This window comes from Hemicordylus capensis, chromosome 5, assembly GCF_027244095.1.
Source record: "Hemicordylus capensis ecotype Gifberg chromosome 5, rHemCap1.1.pri, whole genome shotgun sequence".
Taxonomy (NCBI): Eukaryota; Metazoa; Chordata; class Lepidosauria; order Squamata; family Cordylidae; genus Hemicordylus; species Hemicordylus capensis.
Window position 1 is genome coordinate 150,733,185 of NC_069661.1, and position 24,466 is coordinate 150,757,650.

At 43.3% G+C, this 24,466-nt stretch overlaps 1 protein-coding gene across 7 annotated transcripts in view; it reads right to left on the bottom strand.

Annotated features, from left to right (window-relative positions):
- The window catches only part of ORC5 (origin recognition complex subunit 5), a 145,757-nt gene that overhangs the window by 77,514 nt on the left and 43,777 nt on the right, over positions 1–24,466 (bottom strand). For all 7 annotated transcript variants that reach the window (XM_053257299.1, XM_053257298.1, XM_053257295.1 and 4 more), the window contains 5 exons: positions 18,305–18,353; positions 16,870–16,960; positions 14,877–14,929; positions 14,283–14,395; positions 3,519–3,566 (listed from right to left, as the gene is read on the bottom strand). In XM_053257299.1, the coding sequence (XP_053113274.1) occupies positions 3,519–3,566; positions 14,283–14,395; positions 14,877–14,929; positions 16,870–16,960; positions 18,305–18,353 (354 nt within the window). The remainder of the gene's footprint in view (positions 1–3,518; positions 3,567–14,282; positions 14,396–14,876; positions 14,930–16,869; positions 16,961–18,304; positions 18,354–24,466) is intronic.

Sequence of the window (24,466 nt, forward strand, 5' to 3'; positions counted from 1 at the left end):
TACTCTTCTGAGTTGTAAATTAATATATTTTTCGTGATCAGATTTGCACCACTGGTCAAGGAAACTTGATTTAATCACCCTTTCAGTTCAATAACACAGGAGGGTCCCAAGATTCTCTTCTGCCACTGTCCCCTTTAAATCCTTAGAAATCCTTAATGATAATCTTCTCTTTGGTAGAAGCAACTACAGCAAAGCTGTTTCCAACAAAGAAAGTTAGGAACATAGGAAGCTGCTATGTACTGAGTCAGACCACTAGTCCATCTAGCTCAGTACTGTCTTCACAGACTGGCAGTGGCTTCCCCAAGGCTGCAGGCAGGAGTCTCTCTGAGCCCTATCTTAGAGATGCCAGGGAAGGAACCTGGAACCTTCTGCATGCAAACAGCCAGATGCGCTTCCCAGAGCAACTCCATCCCCTAAGAGGAATAGTGCTCGCACATGTAGTCTCCCATTCAAATGAAACCAGGTGGGCCCTGCTTAGCAAAGGGGACAATTCATGCTTGCTACCACAAGACTAGCATACTGGCCAGAGGTACCACAGAAAAATATCACATTCTCATGAACAAATAGTTCAGGAGGAAGGGTACATACTCCATAAACAGCTTTTTTACTCAGCTTCGTATTTTAATGTAAGCAACGAAAGCATTTTGAGAATAAAGGAAACCAAACAGCCAATTAAGCTCACTGCTTACCCCCATAATCTTTCCCATGCCCAGTTACATGGTATAGAAAAGAATTTCATATTCTGCTTATCACAAGTTTGAAAGAAAACTCGCCCAACCCAAACACAGTATGTGTAAATTACTCTACCAAGCTCGCCAGGTCTATGGGGGGAGATTTGAGAATCAGCATTTGAACTGCATCATGGCTTAACCTTGCCTCCTTAAACATACACATAGACTTTCTTACATCTTACATGAACAGATATTTCATAGGTTCTTGAAGAGAAGGGGAAGAAGAGAAAACCTAGTGGCACTGCTGCTTTCTCTGACCATAGGCAGTCACACAGACTTGGTAGTGTATTGCTCTGAAAATCACAGAAGGCCTGCAAGCAGTCCAGGGACAGAGGATTTCAGTATGGAGTATTGAAATAAAACTGCTTGGTCACATATAGTACTAAAATCTGCTAGAAACACCTGCTAAGGTGGATCTTTCAAAAAGATCAGGGGCGGAGCCACCATTGTGCGAACGGGTTCAAAGAACCTGGGCCACAAATGTAAGGGGCCACTGATGCTCACAGGGGGACATGCTCAGGTTCCAGAGGAGCGCCGAGTGAACTCCCCTCTCCCACGCCTGGGCTCCCAAGAGCTCCGAGCGTACTCTCTGCTTGTTATTTCAGGCAGCAGCGGCTGCCTGATAGGACGTATTTCCATTTCTTTCCCTCCAGTGAAAGGCGTGGCCCGGTCTCCCGAGATCCCAAGCGAGCTCTCAGCTTGTTATTTCAGGCAGCGCTGGCTGCCTGATAGGATGTATATCCCTCCACTGGAGGGAGAGAAAGGGAAATATGTCCTATTAAGGGAGAAAAAGGGAAATACGTCCTATGAGGCAGCCAGAGCTGCCTGAAATAACAAGCAGAAAGTTCTCAGGAGCTGGGCGTGGGAGGGGGGAGTTTGCGCAGGGCTCCTCCAGAGTCCGAGCCACACCCCCGTACGCGTGACAACATGCGTGACGGAGCATAACTGGAGGGGGCTGCTGAGCGGGACCAGACCCAGGCTGCTGTTCGGCTGGCTCCACGACTAAAAAGGATTATTCTATTTGTATTTAGCAGTGGGAGGGTGAGCAACTGGCTCTATTAAACCCCAGCACAGTTTCCTTCAGTGGCTGGTATCTACTACTTTGTGTTTCTTTTTAGACTGTAAGCCCTTAGGGAAACAGGAACTTTATTCTTTTTCTATGTTAGCTGGTTTGAGGACTTGTTCATTGAAAAGCAGTTTATAAATAATAGTAGTAGTAAATAAGATCGTTCACACAACTCTTTATCTCAGGGTCAGGGAGAGGGCAGAAATGCTCTTACCTTCCCCCACATGACCGGTCATTTATTTCCCTCTTGCCGCACCACATGGTCACATGATCACCACTACCGTGATTGGCACAGTGAGAGAGAGGCTGAGGAAGGATGCCTGGCCTCCAGAAAGGCTGCTCACATGGTGCATTGGAGGCATTTAGAGGCTGGGACGCTCCCTTCCTTGGCCTCTATGTTAGGACAGGCTGCCGGCAGCCCAAACAGGGCTGAAGGCAGTCCATGCTGCCACATGACCAGAGAGTGGGGTAAGAGCACACCATCTTTACCTCATTTTTAGCCTGGGTAAAAAACCCCAGGCTACCCAGCAGGGCAGTGCTGGGATTGGGACCAATCCCGGCACTCTACATGAGCAGCTGTACCCAGGCAGGGCTGTGCAAGCCAAGGTAGAGCTGCTCATGTGAACAGCCTCAAGAAGTAGTAAGCAGAAAAATCTGCCCTAGGAATGCCAACCTAGATACCATAATTCTTCAAGTAATGTATGTGGGAATACCACAGCGACTTTGTAAGTAAATTTCAAAGTCTTTCTTGAATGATTGTGTTGTAAAGGACAACTGAAGAGAGTAAAAGGTTGCACATCCAAAGATTGGGCGAGCATAGAGAAACGTGTAGAATATCTTCATTTAAGGAATCAATAAGAAAAGTTAGAAAGAACAACTTGTTAAGTGAGAAGAAAAAAGATCAGCAACTGCCACCCTGAGATTTGTGAGGTCATCAGACTAAGATATATTCAATTTACAAAGTATCGAACTGCAGGAAATATTTATATTTCACATCAGCTGCTATTTCATTTCAACATTCCCTTTTGCAGTGTGCACTGATACTTTTTTTCTACCAGCACAGCTGGGATTAAAGTAAGGATTTTAGAAAGGAAAGCATGCTTCTAAATCATTTTGGAAAGCTATCTGTCTCAATAACCACCTCAGCATTTCTCCTATGCTAGTTATCAGCAAGATACAGCAGCCTCTCAATTTTAAAAGCAAAAAAACAACCACCCAGTACTTCTCAACACAGGCAATAGCCTAAGCTTCCAGGAGGTTGATTTCTGACATTATCCATGTAGATGAATTCTGCAAACTGGATAAATTATGCACAGTAAGAAAAATTGCATATCTGTTCTGTTTTTGTTAATGATAGGGTGAAGCAAAGAGAGTCGTAGGGCATTAAAGCTCCAGCCAATAGAATTCTTGTATGTATGGAATTCTATATATGCACACCTGGGGAAGAACCAAATGTCTATTCAGAGCTTCATTTGGAGGGGGTGTGTTTGGCACAGCAATTCCCACTTTGAAAGACACTGTCCCAGCTAAAAAGGCCTTTCACCAAAGGAAATCACTGTGGCAAAAACAACCACCCTCCAGATGTGTGTGAAATTGTCTCATATAAATATATGACCACATTGTTGGTCACACATTTATGCTGTTTTTATAGTACTCTTACTATAATTACACACCAGAGTTGGGAGTATCAATATACATTTCAGAAACAGAAAATAGAATACCTTTTCATGTTTTTTCTGGAAGTTCGTCTTCCTAATTTTTCCATGATGCTGCAAATGAAAAGAAGCAATGAGTCAGTTCTAAAATAGTAATTCACAATGGTATGTTTACTATCTTATGGCAGGTCAACAATGATGATCACTGGAAAGGCACAATATTTATTTTAAAATGATTTACCAGGAAGCCAAAAAATAAAAACTGAATTCAGAAAGCAATATGTGTCTCTCACGCTGTTAAATATCAAGTGATCTGAAAAGTCACTCGCCATTTCTACTGTTCAACCAAGCAGTTTCTACAAATGGAACACCTACAACAAGATCTGGAATGGGTACTTTGCTTTCCAGCAAGATGAAGCAGCTACTGCTTTACTTTAAAATGCTGCCAGCCTTTCCTTGTTTCATTATCGAGTCCCAGTAAAAGAACACAGTTTGGGTACAAAGCCAAAAATCATTTCACCAGTCAGTTTTGGACCCTGTGCAAGGTAACAGCTGGTAGCAGACAAATTAGGACAATTATTGTGGAGTATTACCATGCAATTGCCAATACAACCTCACCACACAAATAGAAAGTTCCTTTAAATTTTAATAAATGCTCATCTACACTCAACCAATGTCTTAACTTGCTGGATATTTATATAAAATATACATGTCAAATGTCTGATTGTGACTGCAATAAAACAGGTTTTCATCAAGTAATGGTTTCAGAGACAGCATGAAATATGAAAAATGGGGGGGGGGGGTAGTGCCAGATAGTTTGGCATGCATGAATCTCAAACCACAGACAGTTATGGGGAAACTATCAATTTGAAAGATTTCGACTGAAGGAAGGAACATTAACCATTTTAAAGAAGATCAGCAGAGTATGCAGAGCAAAGATGTCAAGGGGGAAACTACACAGGACAAGGTGATTGGAAATTCCTACAGATTAAGAAGATGTGGCAAAATGATGACAGACCTTGCAAGATCCTCACAAGAGAACAGGAGAATAGTAGAGGTGTGCACAAAACATATTTTGCATTCTGTTTCGAGTTCAAAACAAAATGCAAAAGGCTGAAACATTCAGTCAAAACAACTGGCCTGACCTAGGGATCCTATGGGGGTTTGGGGGAAAGGTTAAAACTTTGCTTAAAATTTTGCACTTTCCCATTTCTTTTGTGGGTTGTGTAGTAGGTAGCACCCATCATGCCTTACCACACAGCCCACTTTGATGACCCTAGGAACCACCCACGGGGAACAATGGGGTGTTTCGAGTTTCCCCATTTTCCCCTATGGCTGGAACAAGCTCTGCTCTACAGAGTGCAGTGCACACACATTTTGCATTGCATTTTGCAACCCTGCCTTGAAAAACACTGCAGAAGCACACAATAAAAGGGAATCTGTCCCTCCCAACACAAAACACACATTTCAAATACAGTCCAAATGGTCAAAAAAGAATCACTGACCCAGAATCCACTGCCAGTCACAGTGTGTGTGCTGCAGTAACATCATTGGCACAAGCTGCTCCCTCAAACACAATTACGACAATGTTCCTAGCATTGCAACAGCTGCCACCACAGCACCCTTAACAGCAAGCTTAGCCAAATGCTCAACTAGAGCAACATCTCACATTTTGACTGAGAATACCTTGCAATGCAGATTGCAGAGCAAAGCAGTGAATGAAGCACAAGTTAGTGTCAAGCCCAGACATGGAGCTCATCAAAGCAATCACCAATAAATATTACACACACAGAGCTGCCACTATCTCACAAACCAAACCACAACTCAAGGAAGGAAGGGACACAAGTTCTGCTGTTGTCAATCTAAAATCCAGCAAAACCAGATAGTTATAGCAGCAATAGTACAGCATATAAGTGCTAAGAAAACCACAAAATCAAAACTTCCTTGATTGCTTCTGACTCTCCTGATGTATCCTCTTCAAGAGACTATAGGGTTCTCTCTCTGTCCCTTTGAATAAATTTTGCAATTCCCTCCAAAAGTGTTGCCCCTTCCCTCCCCCCAACCAATGGGGGTGCACAGTTGCCCATGACAACACTTGATATCTATAACAAGCCAACCAAGAAGCAAGGAGATTGCAAGCCAATTGGAAGCCAGTGCCAGAAAATCAACCAGCAAGGGGAAAACAGGCATGCAAAATGGTGCCCGGAATTGAAATTGGGGTTGTTCTGCTCTGAGCTTGAAACAGGCCCTTTATTTAAAGAGCGTTTAACTAAGAGCTCAAACAGCCCATTTCAAGTCAGAATGTTTTATTTATTTATTTGATTTATATACCACCCTTCTCAAAATGGCTCGGGGCAGTTTTGCCATCGGAACGTTCTGCACATCTGTAGAGAATAGAGAAGCTGCATATCAGAAGTGATGTGTGAACCAGAAAGCGTTATGTAATAATTAAAGGCTCTGGTAAGCCCAAGAGGAGGCTGCCTGTAGCATATACCAATCAGACTGCAGCTTTTACTGATCTGACTTTGCCCCCGTCCTATCAGCCTCCAATGGGCATAGTAATTGTGCTTCATCTCTGGATTTGATGTGTGACTAGTTCATTCTACCCCTCCCTAACAGAAGAGGCTGTCCTTTCCATCTCTGCATGAGTCATTGCTCTGGTCTTGCCTCCTTCCAATCATGCTCAAGACAGTGACTCTTGCAAAACCAGAGGTATTTCCTCCATGGATGAGTAATGCTTACTCTTCTATATGCTATACCCTTTGGGGGGCACAAGCGTGAAGCATGGATCCAATTCTATTTCGGTTTAAAATGGCCTCAGCTATGATGTAAACAATATGATATGGCACTAACAGAAATGCTCAAGGTCATCACCATAGAGGAATGACCATCAAGTGACCCACACGAATATGGCAGTGATCCTTTTCCAGGTAGAGGAGGGAGCACAATACTTCTAAGCAGATACATGGGATGATTCCACTAATCACTATGGGACTGTCAACTAACCATAGTTAAGAATGTGAACACAGCCCCCTTATTTCCTTAGCTCTGCTACAGAGCTGTGACACCAAACATCGTGGTTTCTTTAAACCATGGCTCTTCAAGCTTCTGCAAAGCTAGGGAGGGTTTAATTCTGGCTTACAAGCCACGATATGAAACCAACTTTAAACACCCTGGTTTTAAGTCAGAGTTAAATGACAGTTAAACAATCCAGATAGCGCTTGCAATCAGAGAGTTAAATTACTGTTTAACTCTCCAAACAATCCAGTATTCCCAATTATTCCCAGACACAATAAGGGGAGGGGGAAACATGTGGCCTTCTTAGTATTTCATCCACATTCACAATCCTAACTATGGTTAACTGATCATCTGAATTGGCCCTAACAAAGTTTGATTTCTGCCACATATATTCATCATAACAACATCGGTTGCATTCAAATGCCACATTCTTTAGTCCTCCAAACAACGGATTGGGAATATGTGCTATGCTTGTACACTGCCTATTCCATTCCTCCTTGCATAAACAGCTCAACAGAATACTTCCAGGTTTGATGAAATTAGTTTGCCACAGCATTCAGAAAAGCAAACTGAGGTTTGAACAAGCCTTCCAAACTAGGAATCAGGGGTGTATCAAGGTTGGAGTGGGCCCAGAGACAAGATTTTAAAATGCCTCCCCCCTCCTCACTGAAGCTTGGCTAATGAAGTAAAGAAATCTTAAATGAGGCTGAATAGTGGTAACAAAAAGCATAGTAAAATATTTTAATACACACACACACACACACACACACACACACACACACCCCTCTATGTGCCACAAAAGAACATCATCCTAAATTATATTTTACAGTGAGGGAAATAGGTATTTGATCTGAGTTTGCCCTCTGACACAGAAATGACCAGGCTATAATTGGGATGGTAGGTTTATTGTAGCTGTGAGAGACAGAATAACAACAAACAAACCCTCAAAAGCCCAGTGCCCAAAAGTCAGCGATGGATTGGCATTGTAGTGAGGGAAATAAGTATTCGATCCCTTCACAAAAGATGTCTTAGTACTTGGTGGCAAAACCCTTATTGGCAATCACAGAGGTCAGACGTTTCTTGTAGTTGGCCACCAGGTTTGCACACAACCCAGGAGGGATGTTGTCCCACTCCTCTTTGCAGATCCTCTCCAAGTCAGATAGGTTTCGAGGCTGATGTTTGGCAACCCGAACCTTCAGCTCCCTCCACAGATTTTCTATGGGATTAAGGTCTGGAGACTGGCTGGGCCACTCCAGGACCTTCATGTGCTTCTTCTTGAGCCACTCCTTTGTTGCCTTGGCTGTGTGTTTTGGGTCATTGTCATGCTGGAATACCCATCCACGCCCCATTCTCAATGCCCTGGCTGAGGGAAGGAGGTGCTCACCCAAGATCTGACGGTACATGGTCCCATCCATCGTCCCTTCAATGCGGTGAAGGTGTCCTGTCCCCTTAGCAGAAAAACACCCCCAAAGCATCATGTGTCCACCTCCATGTTTGACGGTGGGGATGGTGTTCTTGGGCTCATAGGCAGCATTCCTCCTCCTCCACACACGGCGAGTTGAGTTGATGCCAAAGAGCTCGATTTTGGTCTCATCTGACCACAACACTTTCGCCCAGTTCTCCTCTGGATCATTCAGATGTGCATTGGCAAACTGCAGACGGGCCTGTACATGTGCTGCCTTGAGCAGGGGGACCTTGCGGGCACTGCAAGATTTCAGTCCTTCACGGCGTAGTGTGTTACCAATTGTTTTCTTGGTGACTATGGTTCCAGCTGCCCTGAGATCATTGACAAGTTCTCCCCGTGTAGTTCTGGGCTGCTTTGTCACCGTTCTCATGATCATTGCAACTCCACGAGGTGAGATCTTGCATGGAGCCCCAGACCGAGGGAGATTGACAGTTATTTTGTGTTTCTTCCATTTGTGAGTTATCGTGCCAACTGTAGTCACCTTCTCACCAAGCTGCTTGGCGATAGTCTTGTAGCCCAGTCCAGCCTTGTGCAGGTCTACAACCTTGTCCCTGACATCCTTCGACAGCTCTTTGGTCTTGGGCATGGTGGTGAGTTTGGAAGCTGAGTGATTGCTTGCTTCTATGGACAGGTGTCTTTTATACAGGTACTGTAACAAGCTGGGATTAGGAGCACTCCCTTACAGATGGGGTTCCTCATCTCAGCTCGTTACCTGCATATAGTGAAAAGACACCTGGGAGCCTGAAATCTTGCTGGTTGATAGGGGATCGAATACTTATTTCCCTCACTACAATGCAAATCCATTGCTGACTTTTGGGAGTTTGTTTGGCTTTTGAGAGTTTGTTTGTTGTTATTCTGTCTCTCACAGCTACAATAAACCTACCATCCCAATTATAGCCTGGTCATTTCCGTGTCAGAGGGCAAACGGACAAAATCAGCAGGGGATCAAATACTTATTTCCCTCACTGTAAAAGGTTTTGTAAATTGTGGATGATGAAAGTCATTTAATGCTACTAGAGAAAGACATGCTGTTCTGGTAGTTCCAGGTCTTAACACTCACATCAATTTTGGAGATTGAATATAACTGAAGGAAGCCCGGGTGGGTGCGTGGCTGGGGGAGTCAGTAATGTGACTTGACTCGGGGGGTGGGGGCAAGGCAGTGGGCCCCCAGACAACTGTCTTCCCTTGCCCTATTATAGTTATGCCCCTGCTAGGAATGCAAATCAGGATCAAGCCACATTTAGTAATCCTGGTTTGGAGGACTTGCTCAAACCATAGTTTGCCATTGGAAGCATCCCATTAAGCTAAGCATGTAAAAGAAAGGATAGACAGAGAGGAAGGAGCACATAAACAAAGGGTTCTTTCCGGATTGTCCAAACCAGGTGGATCTGAGAACTTGACACTTGAATGCAGCTACTACATTAAACTATACTGTGAAAATGTTATGATCTTATATTTAGATCACCATGCTATTATTAAGAGTGGATTAATATAACAGTCCTGCTGTAAAGCAATTAAACTAGTTCTTCAGCTGTAGTCAACTTCAATAGCAAGACCAGCTTGCTTTTTCTTAAGAATGAGTATCCCAGCTTGCTCACTCTCTTCTCGCCACCCCCCCCCCCCACACAACGATCTGGTCCAAGCAACTGATGCCAGGTTGAATTTACAGAACAGAACTGGAAATCTACAGACAAATAAGAGCATTGAGCAGGCTAATTTATTTATTTACAGTATATCTATGAACCAGGAGCCACAAGGTGATTCTTAGGTATGCCTAAAAAAACTTCTTTTCCACTTTCAATAGCAATCCCCTATACCATTTTCACAAATTGCTTTTGGAAGTTCTCTCAATTTGCTGCTTAATTTGCTGTGCAGAATGGTGGGCTACTGTTTGAGCAACACAAGCCCAAAGACCTGCTGAGCATACAGAACTAGCTGCATCCTTTTTTGGGGAAGTGAGAACTTTGGCTGTGATTTATGAAGCACTTTTCAGACACATCATCTTTATTATTATCATTTTATTATTATTTTACACAGTCAGACAGGTGTTATTGACTGGTTTGTTTTATCCAGACATCGAGTCCTTCCCAAGGACCTGGGATGCCAGAATTTTATTGTCAATATTATTGCTGTTATAGATATCATCGCAGAATATAGGCTGATGTCGAGGGACTCCAGCACCTGGCGTGGTCCTTGTTGACCCGGGCGACGACCGATCCGGTATAGATTTATTAAAGTTACGTCTCACCATATTGTTGATGGGAGAGGCACTCTTTGTCTGGCTCCTCTGGTGAGACCTGTCCAGTATGGTTGGACCTCTGGCATAGCTCTCACCTTCCTCAGAGCACACAAGCCCCACAACCACGCCAAGGTAGTGCCTCACAGGGGGCATCATTATTGTTATTTCTTGTTTACACAGTCAGACAGGTGCTATTGACTGGTTTGTTTTATCAAGACATCGAGTCCTTCCCAAGGACCTGGGATGCCAGAATTTTATTGTCAGTTGTTATAGATATCGTCGCAGAATACAGGCTGTTCCCAGTAAAGCTGCTTTTTGTAATTGGCTGATGGTGATTTCTGTGACCCCTATGGTATTGAGGTGCTCTTCAAGGTCTTTTGGAACTGCACCCAGGGCGCCAATTACCACTGGGATTATTTTGGTCTTTTTCTGCCACAGCCTTTCAATTTCAATTTGTAGATCTTTGTATTTGGTGATTTTTTCTATTTCTTTTTCTTCTATTATGCTATCCCCTGGTATTGCTATGTCGATTATTTTGACTTGTTTTTCTTTCTTCTCGACTACAGTGATATCTGGTGTATTGTGTGGCAGATGTTTGTCTGTTTGTAGTCGGAAGTCCCATAATATTTTTGCATCTTCATTTTCTTCAAGTTTTTCAATTCTATGGTCCCACCAATTTTTGGCTACAGCTAGCTTGTATGTTTTGCAGATGTTCCAGTGTATCATCCCTGCTACCTTGTCATGCCTATGTTTGTAGTCAGTCTGTGCGATCTTTCTACAAAAGCTGATTAGGTGGTCCACGGTTTCATCTGCTTCTTTACAAAGGCGGCACTTGCTGTTTGTTGTTGACTTTTCTACTTTTGCTCTTATTGCATTTGTTCTTAGTGCCTGTTCTTGCGCAGCCAGTATTAAACCCTCTGTTTCTTTCTTCAAGTTGCCATTCTTAAGCCATTGCCAAGTCTTGGTGATGTCTGATTTTCCACTTATATTGTGCAAATATTGACCATGCAGGGGCTTATTTTTCCATTTTTCTGCTCGGTTCTTGACTTGTTCTTTCTTGTAGGCCTGCTTTCTTTCATTGGTGTTGAATAGTTTCGTGTCATTGACCATTTGAAGTGCATCTTCTTCACTGTCCTTGATATATTCTTCAAGGCCTCTTTTCTCCTCCTCTACTGTTTGATGGACTTGCAGCATTCCTCTTCCACCTGAGCTGCGAGGGAGGTATAGCCTATCTACATCACTGCGGCGGTGCAGAGCATGATTAATGGTCATGATTTTCCTGGTCTTACGATCCAGCGTCTCTAGCTCAGCCTGGGTCCAGTCTATTATTCCTGCAGTGTATCTGATAACAGGTATAGCCCAGGTGTTTATGGCTTGTATGGTGTTCCCGCCATTGAGTTTGGACTTTAGGATTTTTCTAACTCTCCTGATGTATTCACTTCCAATTTTTCTTTTAACTTCAGTGTGTGCGATGTTATCAGCCTGGAGAATGCCCACGTATTTGTAAGGTTCTTTCTCTTCCAGGTTCTTGATGTTGCTTCCATTGGGCAGTTCTATTCCTTCTGTTTTTCTTATTTTTCCTCTGTTCATTATTAATGCAGCACACTTGTCTAGTCCAAACTCCATTGCTATATTGCTACTGAATATACGGACAGTGCTTAGCAGTGATTCGATTTCTGACTGGGACTTTCCATACAACTTCAGATCGTCCATGTACAGCAGATGGTTGATTTTACTGGATGTTTTAGATGTTTGGTATCCGAGGCCTGTTTTGTTGAGTATTTGTGAAAGTGGGGTCATGGCGATTACAAACAACAGAGGGGATAGTGAGTCCCCTTGGAAAATGCCTCTTCTAATGCTAACCTGTCCAAGTGTCTCGCCATTGATTGTTAACTGTGTACTCCACATGCTCATTGCTTTTTTAATAAATATCTGAATGTTTTTGCTGACACCAGTTGTTTCTAAACATTTTAGTATCCATGTGTGAGGCAATTAATCGAAGGCTTTCTTGTAGTCAATCCATGCAACACTTAGATTGATTTTTCTTCTCTTGCAATTTTCTAAAATCATTTTGTCAATCAGCAGCTGGTCTCTTGCGCCTCTGGTGTTCGGGCAATTTCCTTTCTGTTCAACTGGAAGCTGTTTGTTAGTTAATAAGTGTTGCATCACTTCATCTGCAATTATTCCAGTTAATAATTTGAACATGGTTGGCAGGCAGGTTATCGGTCTATAATTACTTGGAACTGCACCTTTTGCTGGGTCTTTCATGATGAGATGAGTTTTCCCAGTTGTTAGCCATTGTTCAATATCACCTCCTTGCAAAATGTGATTGAACTGTTTTGATAGTTGTTTATGAAGGCTTGTTAGGTGTTTAAGCCAAAAGCCATGCAGTTCATCATCGCCTGGAGCAGTCCAATTTTTAATTTTCTTTGCTCTTTCACTTATTAATTCTGGTGTTATTAGATCTTGCATTTGTTGGTTACATTTTTGACCTCTTTCATCCAGCCTGCTTTTTTATTATAATCTATTGGATTGTCCCATAATTTTCCCCAGAATTATTATTATTATTATTATTATTATTATTATTACTATTACTATTATTATTATTATTACATTTATATCCTGCTCTTCCTCCAAGGAGCCCAGAGCGGTATACTACATTCTTCAGTTTCTCTTTCACAACAACCCTGTGAAGTAGGTTAGGCTGAGAGAGAAGTGACCGGCCCAGAGTCACCCAGCTATTTTCATGGCTGAATGGGGATTTGAATTTGGGTCTCCCCGGTCCTAGTCTGGCACTCTAGCCACTGCACTACGCTGGCTCCTGGCACATTAAACGGTGCCTCTTTGCCAAGTTAGCAGGGGTTATGCTCTGCTCCTTGGCATACAAAATAATTAACTGCAATGGCTTACATGTCACAGAGCATAACGTAGGCAGTGCCAGAACTGCCCATGCAGCAAGGTGCTGAGCAAGAGGGCAGTCCCGGAATTACTGATCTCTTGTATGATCACATTTCATGTGCTACTTCCATTATGAATAAGTAGCACATGACTTGAGATCAGGCATGAGTCAGTAGTACCAGTACTGCCCTCTTGTGCAGCTCTGCAGTGGCGCAGGAGGTTCTAGGACTGCCCACGTTATGCTGAGGAACCATGTCACCTGGAATTTCGGGTAGCCCCCAAATTCTAGCTCCTCCCCCTGGCTGCTGAATTCACCCATATTTTACCCTGATTTCAAATGTGCCATCTGGTTTGCCTGGATTTTACTGGCGGAGCAAAAGTGGCAGCCTGAGAAATCTCTGCCCAGCTGCTTTTGTGTGTTCTGTGGCTTTCAGTACAGTAATCCTCTGAGGAATGTTGCCTTTGGGTTGTTGTTTTTTTATATTAGCAGAGGATCTCTTATCAGGCAGTTGAGAGGATAGCTTGCTTTTTATGTTAATCACTGCCTGCCTTCTGGATGTGTATTGTCATGTATAAGGACTGGCTTTAAGGATGCCTACTTAGCTGCATGCCTACTTAGCCGCCTCATTGGCGGCTTTGAACGGCTCAGGACCCGTTCTACCAGGAACAGCGTGGCTTGCCCCATGTCAGTTATTGCCCGGCTGTGTGGGTCGGTGTGTGCGGTGCTCCCAGCCGCTCAATGAGTGGCTCTTCTAGCTGAGAGCTCCCGGGCATAGGACCAAGCGCTCTCCTGGCAGTAGCCTTGGCAGCGCTTCTCCTGCTGTTGCTCCAGGGTCTGGAGGAGAGAGGGAAGGTGCGAGGGCAGCAAGGACATGCACTCTTGGCCTCTCTCATCCATGAGACTGTGTGTCAGACCAGGAAACCGGGAGCCAGATCCTGCTGTTAACATGTCAAGAAGATTAGTCAGGCAAAAGTATTTTCCCCAACTATTGTTGGTAGATATCCAGAGCAAATACGAGTCAACTGGAAAATGCATCTGTTAATTTGCATAATATGCAAATTGTTCTCAAGCTAATTTAAATAATATGCAAATTAGGGTGCCCAAATTTGGAGAGTCAGAATATGGCAACCCTACAGGTAAGCCAATGGAAATAAGCAGATTTTTATGGCCTCAAGAAAGGCAATGGCAAAAAAGAATGGACATAATTACCTTAACAAAGAACCTCTTATCCGTTCTGGCAGGGTTGTAAGAAGCTAAGTATGCAGCTATTAGCAGGAACTTCGAGTAATAAGGAAGTTCTACATGAGCATGGGCTGAAAGTCCTAGGAGGAAAACAAAATTTAAAAATACCTCTTTTAACCTAAAACTTAAAAGGTGAACCAACATGATTCCCATTTACAAGCAAAAGACACTCTAGCATTCTTTGCTGTCAGTTTCTTTAAGTTGTTGACAGACTTGCAAGTGCTAACTAAGAGCTTTCCCAGAGAGGAGGCTTTACTGCAAGTTTGAAGATCCCCCCCACAAAAAAGATGCAAAAAAATTGATTTTTAGAAAATCCCAGATATAAATCAGGCTACATTCTAACATGTGATGAAAGACCCGAATTATGTTTGAAGTGTTCCCTGATAGCTCTTAGGGACTTTGGGGTAAATTTGGCCTATACAGGAACACACACTAAAGGAGTTTGCAAACTAAAAACTGGGTGTGAAAAACCTGTTAGTGATAGCAACTAAATGACTGCAAATTACAAGGATATTTTGTCATAAATAATTAACACTACAGAATTATTGCTTCTATAGCTACCTTTTAGTTGGCCAGGTTCTCCATCATCTTGCTGTAATCGTTCCCACTGGGAACTAAAAGACAACACAGTCATTATAAACAACATATTTGCCATGCCTAAAAGTAAACCACTTACAAGTTTAAATTTCAAAAGCTGAATTCATTTGTCATCGCTTTGAATAAAAGAAATAATGGAATTAAATGATTTAACAGTGTATTAAGAGCATGAACAGCAAAGATGTTAGAGAAGTGTATAATGGAATCAGTTTTGCACATCTGTTTTTCATGGGGCGGGGAGGGGCGAGGGCAGGTCAGAAACAGTGAAGCTCTAGCAACGTTTCTAGTACCTGTCTGGATGCAACCATGTGTGGGTACAGCTTTCATATTCTTTGAAATGTGTCTGCCCCATAGAAGGCCATGTTCAGTAGGGAAATAAAAATGTTGCTAAAGCGTCATCAAATTTCAGACACCTCCTCAGCCTTCGCTATGTGAAAAACAGGTCCTGGGCTTGGGGGCAAGGAAGGTTTATGACTGGCTCCATCCAATCAGCATTGTCTATAGCCAGCAACATGAGTGCTCTACAGTGGAGAAGAAGTACTGTACAGTATGTCCAATTTAAATTGGACATACAGTGTTAGCTCTGTCTTCTCTCTAATAGGCCCTGTTTGAAACTTGCCCCAAAGCAGAAATATTTAGGTTTTGCATCTCTTTAAAATATAGAAAAATATTCCTTTGATGGGGCGGTCCACGGGTGGAGAGCAGGTTGATTACTGTTTGTTTTTAGATAGTGTGTTGCTTCTTATACAGTTACGAGAATCAAAGGAGATGTGGGATCGAGATCTCTCAGATATTTGTTTAAAAGTGTTTAAGACATACAAACAAGTAACAAAAATGAAACTATCACTTGGACATGAGACACTATTATTACAATCTCTTGGACAAGAGATGTTGCAATAGTTGAGCCCAGGACAAGGTCTTCTAAGTTGTATTCTCTTATAATATTTTGGGCCACCTAATGGCATAGCGGGGAAATAACTTGATTATCAAGCCCGAGGTTGCCGGTTCAAATCCCTGCTGGTATGATTCCCAGACTATGGGAAACACCTATATTGGGCAGCAGCGATACAGGAAGATGCTGAAAGGCATCACCGCATACTGTGTGGGAGGAGGCAATGGTAAATTCCTCCTGTATTCTACCAAAGACAATCACAGGGTTCTGTGGGTGCCAGGAGTCGAAACCAACTCAACAGCACACTTCACCTTTACAATATTTTGGACTATTGGTCTCAAAATCTGTTTAAATGCTTGTAAGCCTATACAAAGGCTTTCTCAAAAGGGTTATACAGTTAACTGTATAAGTTAATTTCATATTTTCTCAGAATTTTGAAGGCTCCAAGGTAGCATCTTGTGCATCCCAAAAATCCCTCAGGCAGTGGTTAATGCATAGACACAAGACTACCTCACAATTGTCTTTCATTAAGATTTGTTAAACATGGTTTAAGAGTAAAACAATTTGATACACTGGTAGGGGCAGGGGAAATATTTCAGACATGGTTTTTACCACCACTGGAATTGTGTGTTAAGGATAAAAGCAAACCAGATTGGGTTGTGGTGCTGAAGGAGGGGAGAATCCTCTCCTATGCCATTTTCCTAATTTAATTCCTTCCCCAAATGATGCTATTTGCCTGCAGAGATCCCCCTCCCTAAGCACCATGGCCCAAATTCAAACTATCCTCACCGCAAATTTTAAACTTAAACAACACAAGATCCTGATTACAAATCTACCCATGTCTCATTTAGTGGAGCCCTTGCATATCAGTTGTTAAACTTTCCTGATGTCCCATACTGCATACTTTCATTTCTTGACAAGCTAAGACTAAAGTTAAGCAGATTTTAAAGAGCCAAGAGATTCTTTCTGGCAGTAAATAATACCATCTACCATTCATACTTGACATTTCATATAAGCCTCTTGAGAGGCAGCTTTCTAAAAAGGAGGGGGAGGAGGGACAATTACCTTGATATTTCCCGCAGGTAAACAGTCTGCATGGCTTTTTTCAAGTGGGATTCAATATTTTTCCAAAGCTGCCGTGTGTCACGTTCATTTGCTGCACCAATTTTTTGTTTTAAAAAGGAGACAGTCTATTAATTCAATACAGTATATACTTCGAGAAGCATATGGCTGATACAACCCTTGGATTTTATAAAGGTTAACAGAATAAAAAAATATGACTTTCTTTTAAGATCTTGGTACTGAAAGTGTTCATATTATCAAGCTACAGAGTCACTGAAGAGCTACACACGATCCATGCATAGAGCCTAACGGGGCTCTGCAGGGAGAGTGGGCTTAGCCCGTTCTCTCCGCAAATGAGCAGGAAGCTCACCCTGGGCGGCTGTATCGCCCGCCCACATAACTACCCGCTCCATCATGGAGCTGGTAAGGGCAGCAGGGATCAGGGGCCTCCCAGCCCCGGAAGTCCGAGAAAGCCCCGCATGAGTATGCGGGGCATTCTGGGGAGAACCCGAGACCAGGGAGCTTGTTGGAGCCTCCTGGTTGGGGGTCTCCTCCTGAGTTTCTGCTCACGATCCCCCTCCCCAAGGGGGAGGACTCGCAATCACCCAAACGGGGTTAGCACAGCACTCGCTCCACTAATCTCGTTTAAGGGAATTAAGCAGGCTAACTGCCGAGAGCCACATGGCTCCCAGGGGAGGGGGACTGTCTCATGACCGCTCAAAAGCAGGCTGGGCTTCCTTAGCCCACTTTTGAGCGGTTGTACAAATAGCCTCACTATCTGTCATATTAAAAAGTAAGCATGTGGTGTACTAGAAAATAACTTGACAATTACTAGTTCTCGCTGCCTGACGTAGGTGAGAGGGCTCTTCAATTATGCCCTTATTTCTTGTTGTCCAAGTGCAGACATAACACAGTGTAGTCACCTAGCTATGGTTAGGAGAACCCCCACTGGCACACATGCTCTTGCTCAATCATTGTCTCTCATGGAACTTTCCTGTGCCTGGATCTTTTCACTGAGCCTTTCACTCTCACTTTGCACCTCTCTGCCTTTTACTTTTGAAGTTAGCCACACCATTATATCTATACCAACATTAAAACTATCCATACTAACCCAAATCACAATTTGCTACCATACTCAGAAGCAGGTTTGCAAACTGTGGTTTGGAACTAACCATGTGTTATCACCAATATAGTCAAATTGCTAACTACATCAAGCTCCAAAACGGAAAGAGAAGATGGAATGCACATGAGAGAGGAAGAGGAAACAATACAAAAACCCTCCGAGCATTCCTTTTGTCTAACCTGGGTTGAGTATTTGGGCAGTATTACGTTTGCACCAAGTTGATGAGAAAAGTATAGTGACTCAGACCAAAGTATACTCTTCTGATTCTAAAGAGGATAATCATACTATTTATTCACATGAATGGAGAATACTCACCTTCTCCTTGGACCACAGGCTCACAATATTTAGCAAAATTGAGCACAGCCTGAAAGACAACGATAAGAGGCATATCTGGTACTACTCCGAATTTAGGATCTCCAACAAATCAAGCAGCTAAAAGAACTCAGATACCACCACCTGCCACTCTAGGTCCTCTTATGAAAAGGTGCTCCCCCTAACCACTGCTCTCCAACCTTGAAGAAATAGATCAGCCATCCACAACCATATTGAAGTGGAATAAAGCAAGGGAAGGCTGGCTGGGCAGATGGTTGTGGAGACCTGGAAAAGCTGAAGGCAATCCAGTCTGATACGGACAAGGAGAAGAGCGTTAGTGTCATCTCTGATTACTTCAAGACCCTAGATGTGCAGTCAAGTGAAAAATATATACATACATACAGAATACAAAATACAAGCTATTCCTGTCCCTTGTCAAGGAACCGCAGAGTACCAAGAACCATGAAACAGCAACCTAATTTACCTTTCAATCCACCAGTAAGTCTTGCAGCCTTAAGTCTTAGAGAACACATGTTTAAATGAGTCCCTGTGACAGGAATTACAATTGTACTTTATCTGTCATACAGTCACTTCTACACAAAGTTATCTAGCACAAATAATATTACCATATTTATAAAGCAAAAAAAGTTTTAATTAAATTCTAAACTAAAAATCTGTCATGCTTGAGGTTTAATAAAATATGGCGCAACTCTTCTCCATCATATTAAATTAAGAAGGAAAGTTCCCTGGTCTCTTATGTGTGACCTCTTTGTTCCCATGCAGGGGGTGGTGTGATAAGAGAAAGAGCTACTGTTACCAATGGGATCAGGGCAGGGCATGAACTGGAACCACAGAAGGGATAAGGTTCAAGCCCCTTACCATCCATGGTCCCAATCCATGGCCTTGCCCCACTCTGGCAGCTTTTAACTAAAGGGAAAAAAACCTAAGCCTGTCATATTTATTATTTATTCATTTATTTCTTTATTCAATTTTTATAAACCCCTTCCAAAAATGGCTCAGGGTGATTTACATTAAAATTTAAAAAATTAAAATCAATTAACAGTTAAAAACAAAAACTATGAAAACAACATAAAACCAATTAACATTTAAAACAGTTTAAAAACTCCTGAAGGACCAGGCTGAACATTTACAACAGTTTAAAAACCCTGGAAGGCCAGGCCAAACAGATAGATTTTAAGGGCTCTCCTGAAAACCAATCATGAATTCAAACTACAGATTTCTGCTGGGAGTACATTCCACAGCCCAGGAGCAGCTACAGAGAAGGCCCACCTCCAAGTCGCCACCAGACGTGCTGGTGGTAACTGAAGATGGACCTCTTCAGAGGACCTTAACGTACAGTGGGGATCATGCAGAAGAAGGTGCTCTTTAAGATAACTTGGACCTAAGCCATTCAGGGCTTTAAAAGTAATAACCAGCAATTTGTATTTTGCCCAGAAACATATCGGCAGCCAGTACAACTGTTTCAAAACAGGCATAATATGGTCTCTCCGGGTTGCCCGACATACCAATCTAGATACCAATCTGGATACCAATCTGGATACTAACAGAAGTTTCTGAACTACGTACAAAGGCAGCCCTATGTAGAGTGCATTGGTATAGTCAAGCCTGGAGGTTACCAGCTGATGGACCAATGTTTTGAGGTCATCCTCTTCAAGGAATGGACACAGCTGTCAAAGCAGCCAAAGCTGGTAGAAAGCACTCCTGGCCATGGCCTCCCCCTGAGATACCAGGGTGAGGCCTGGGTCCAGGAGTACTCCCAAGCTGCGTACCTGCTCCTTCCGCAGGAGTGTAACCCCATCCAGCACAGGAAGATCTAACTCATCCCTCAAATTCTAAGCCCCTAAAATGAGCATCTCCATCTTCATTGGATTCAGTTTCAATTTGTTATCCCTCATCCAGCCCATTACTGCCTGTAGGCAGGTATGAGTGCCATTTCCAGATGATGAAGGTGAAAAGGAGAAATAGATTTGAGTGTCATCAGCATACTGATATTACCCAGTAACCAATCTCCTGATTACCTCACCCGCAGTTTCGTGTAGATATTAAAATGCATTGGTGACAGAATGTCTAATAATGCTTTAAACATCCTGTATAATTGGGCCCTTAGTCATGGATGAGAGTGCTGATCTTGTTTACTACCAGGACCTGGGCAGATGAAAGAGTGGATCTCTTTCAGCTCTGTATGGTTCTTGGTCTGAGGACCAGGACAGACAGTATCACTTCTTACAGGAATGCCATCTCCCTCTTCCAGGATTCCTATCTATCAGGGCACTGGATTGTACATAGTGTTGAGCATTAGGGAAAGAATGGGGATTCTGTTAGTATACTGACCAGGGACCACGCCACTGCCTAACCCGCCTGAGCTGATGAAGATGGGTTTCAGAATTGGTCTTGAGGGCCCCCAGACTGATGGCTCTGACGGGCCTAAAGCATCCATGCTGAGCCTACCTTGCCCAGGATGGCTGTGGATTTCATGGCTGCCATGACACCCATAAGACTGTCCCAATATATTTATTGGTCAGCCTAATAAATGTGGTAGGTCACAACTGAGTGAGAAACTGGTGATCTATTCTGCATGTGGGAGAGTCTTTGCTCTGCCAGACCATTTCCTGGTAAGGTTTAGACCAGCAGTGGCTTCTTCCCTCCACAGAGGTGGTGGATCTATTAGAGTGGTCCACCTCCAAAGGTTGCTGTAATCCAATGAATGCTCGTGTTGAATCCCTAGTTTGCAGGACATGGAGATGACACAAAGGTGCCAAAGCTCCTTTTCTTGTAGTGGAGAACTGATTCAGTGCTTTAATAGGGAGTTGGGAGCAATGAAGCTCCCAGTTTCAGGCTGGCAGATGGCTAAAGTATAAGTGGCATAAGACGTGATGCAAATACAGTTGAATATACTGTAGGTAAGAGAACATTAGCATGCTTCTGTGGTGATGATAACACCACAGATATTTTATTTTTATGTCACCAATGACAAAGCGCTTGGAGACATGTGGCCTACAAAATGCCCACACCCATTTTAGCTAATAACATGGGGGGGGGCACGTTCCTGACAAACTGGATCCAAGAGTGCCTCCTTGTAAGAGGAAACAGCCCCACACCCCCTGAAAAAGGCAGTTATGAGGCCACTCTTATATAATGTTTCTAGAACTCAAGGACTGTACCTATTCGGCACTTGAAATATCACTTTCTTTGACAAGGTGCTCAAGCAGATGGTAGCTTCACAATATCAGTTTCTTGGATGAGACCAATTATTTTGACCCATTTCAGTTCAACTTTAGGTCCAGTTTGAGCACAGAAACTGTCTTGGTTGTCCTAATGGATAGCCTGTAGCAAGACATTCTGGAGGAAAAAATGGTAGCCATCACAAAGATGTGACAGAATTCGGCCTTAGTCCCACCAAAGACGTCCAGTCATTACCAAAAGAAATTCCTTTTAGAGCACTTGCTGGGAATATCTGAATTCTCTGTTATTTGTTGGAATGTTTTTCTATTGTACAATATATTTATATGTTTGTACATTTAACTGTTGTACATTTCTTAATTTGTTATAATTTGGGGCGAGGAGCCCACGAGGATGTTCTGCCCAAGAAGGTTATTTGATCCAGTAGGATTCTAAGAAGCCTTGGAGGGATTTAGTGCTAGCTCTGCCGGCAACCCTGTCTAATTCTCTGGTGGAGAATTGGAACAATTAACTCACCAGTGCAGTGGACACAATCGCTCCTAAGTGTCCTCTCCAAACCGCTTCAAAATTGGCCCCTTGGTATACAGAAGAGCTACGGGGGCTGAAGTGGCGAGGTAGACGGCTAGAGCACAAGTGAAGAAAGACTCAATTCGAATCCAACAGATTATTACATAGAGCGCATTTGAGGATCTATGTTCAGGTGATACATGTGGCAAAGAAGAGATTCTTTTCCACTGGTCTTGCATCTGCAAATCCATGTCCGGAGGAGTTGTACAGGGTTGTGAAGGGGCTAGTGTGTTCACCTTCCCTTTTGAATCAGTACTTAGAACCAACAATTATTCGCTGTGATGTTTTTGATGGCTTTTTGTGGACAAAATCTGTCGTATTCTGGCCGTCTTAGATTCAAATTCCATAATTGTTACAGAGTCTGATGAAAAGGTGTCCAGCAGCTCCTCTTATGTGAGGACCCTGGATTAGTTTCAGTTAGTGACATCTGAAGATGTGGACAAGTTGCTTGGAATGGTGCAGCCTACCACCTGCCCTCTTGTTCCTTGCCTAACATGGCTTACACCATCTGGCAGGGAGGCTGTTGTAGAGGGACTGGTAGAGATTATAAATGCCTCTCTGAGGGAGGGAAGGATGCATCATTGTCCTTAGAGTGCTTCTGAAGAAACTTGCCTTGGATCCCTCAGAGTTAAGTAACTGCAGGTCTGTCTCCAACCTTCCATGGCTGGGCAAGGTGATTGAGAAGGTGGAGGCCTCCAAGCTGCAGGCAGTCCTAGAGTAAACTGAATATCTAGACCCATTTCAAACTGGCTTTCGAGCTGGCTATGGGGTGGAGACTGCCTTGGTCGACCTGATGGATGATCTCCAATTGGGAATTGACAGAGGGAGTATGACTCTGTTGGTCCTTTTGGATCTCTCAGCGGCCTTTGATATTATTAACCATAGCATCCTTCTGGAACGTCTGAGGGGACTGAGGGTGGGAGACACTGCTTTACAGTGGTTCCGCTTCTACCTCACAGGCAGATTCCAGATGGTGTCTCTTGAAGACTGTTCTTCAAAATTTGAACTTTCGTATGGTGTCCCTCAAGGCTCCATACTGTCTCCGATGTGGTTTAACATCTACATGAAACCACTGGGAGAGATCATTAGGAGATTTGGTGCAGGGTGTTATCAATATGCTGATGACATCCAAATCTATTTCTCCATGTCAGCATCATCGAGAGAAGGCATAACCTCTCTAAATGCCTGCCTGGAGGCAGTAATGGGCTAGATGAGGAATAACAAACTGAGGTTGAATCCAGATATGACGGGTACTCATTGTGTGGGGTCAGAACTTGGGAGATGATTTTGATCTGCCAGTTCTGGATGGGGTCACGCTCCCCCAGAAGGAATAGGTTCACAGTCTGGGGGTGTTTCTGGATCTGAACCTCTCCCTGGGGTCCCAGATGGATGTGGTGGCCAGAGATGCTTTTTATCAGCTTCGGCTGATACGCAGCTGCGTCCGTTTCTTGAGATGAATTACCTCAGAATGATGGCACATATGCTGGTAACCTCCAGGCTGGACTACTGCAATGCTCTCTATGTGGTGCTGCCTTTGTACATAGTCTGGAAACTGAAGTTTGTCCAGAATGTGGCGGCAAGGTTGGTCTCTGGGTCAGCAATGAGAGACCATATTACTCCTGTGTTGAAAGAGCTATACTGGCTGCCGATACGTTTCCAGTCAAAATACAAGGTGCTGGTTATTACCTATAAAGCCCTTAACAGCTTAGGCCCTGGGTATTTAAGAGAATGTCTTCTCCACCATGAACCCCATTGCCTGTTAAGATCATCTGAAGAGGTTCGTCTGTGGTTGCCACCAACTCGTTAGGTGTCTACTCTGGAATGGACGTTCTCCATTGCCCCCCCTGGGCTTTAGAATGCGCTCCCCATTGAAATAAGAGCCTCCCCATCGCTGGCAACTTTTAAAAAGGCACTGAAGACATATTTATTTTCCCAGGCTTTCCTTGTCATTTCATTTCTTTTAATATTTGTACTCTGCTTTTCCTTCCCAAGGGAAACCCAAAGCAGCTAACAAATAGAGAGTTAATATCAGCAATAAGGACAGAGAGAATCCATACAACAAGATAAAGTAGGTAGGCTGGATCATTTTTAGGAAGTGTTGGGGCTACTGGTAACATCAGAGTGTTCCTGCCCACTTATTATTAGCATGTTTCAACCCTGCACAGTATCCACCTCCCATTATTTATTTTGTCCTTTGCTTCCTGCTGTGAATTCTTCTAGAGCAGGTGGCGAAAGAGCTAGTGGGCCATTTCCATGCCACAAATTATCTCAAGGCTTTCTTTTTGTGGGGAAAACCAGCAGCAGCGTTCCATCTAATCTGGCCTATTGCAGCTTCCATTGTGCCCCCGCTGTGGGCACAGAGGTTTTCAACTCTATTACTTTTCTAGCCTAGTGCAG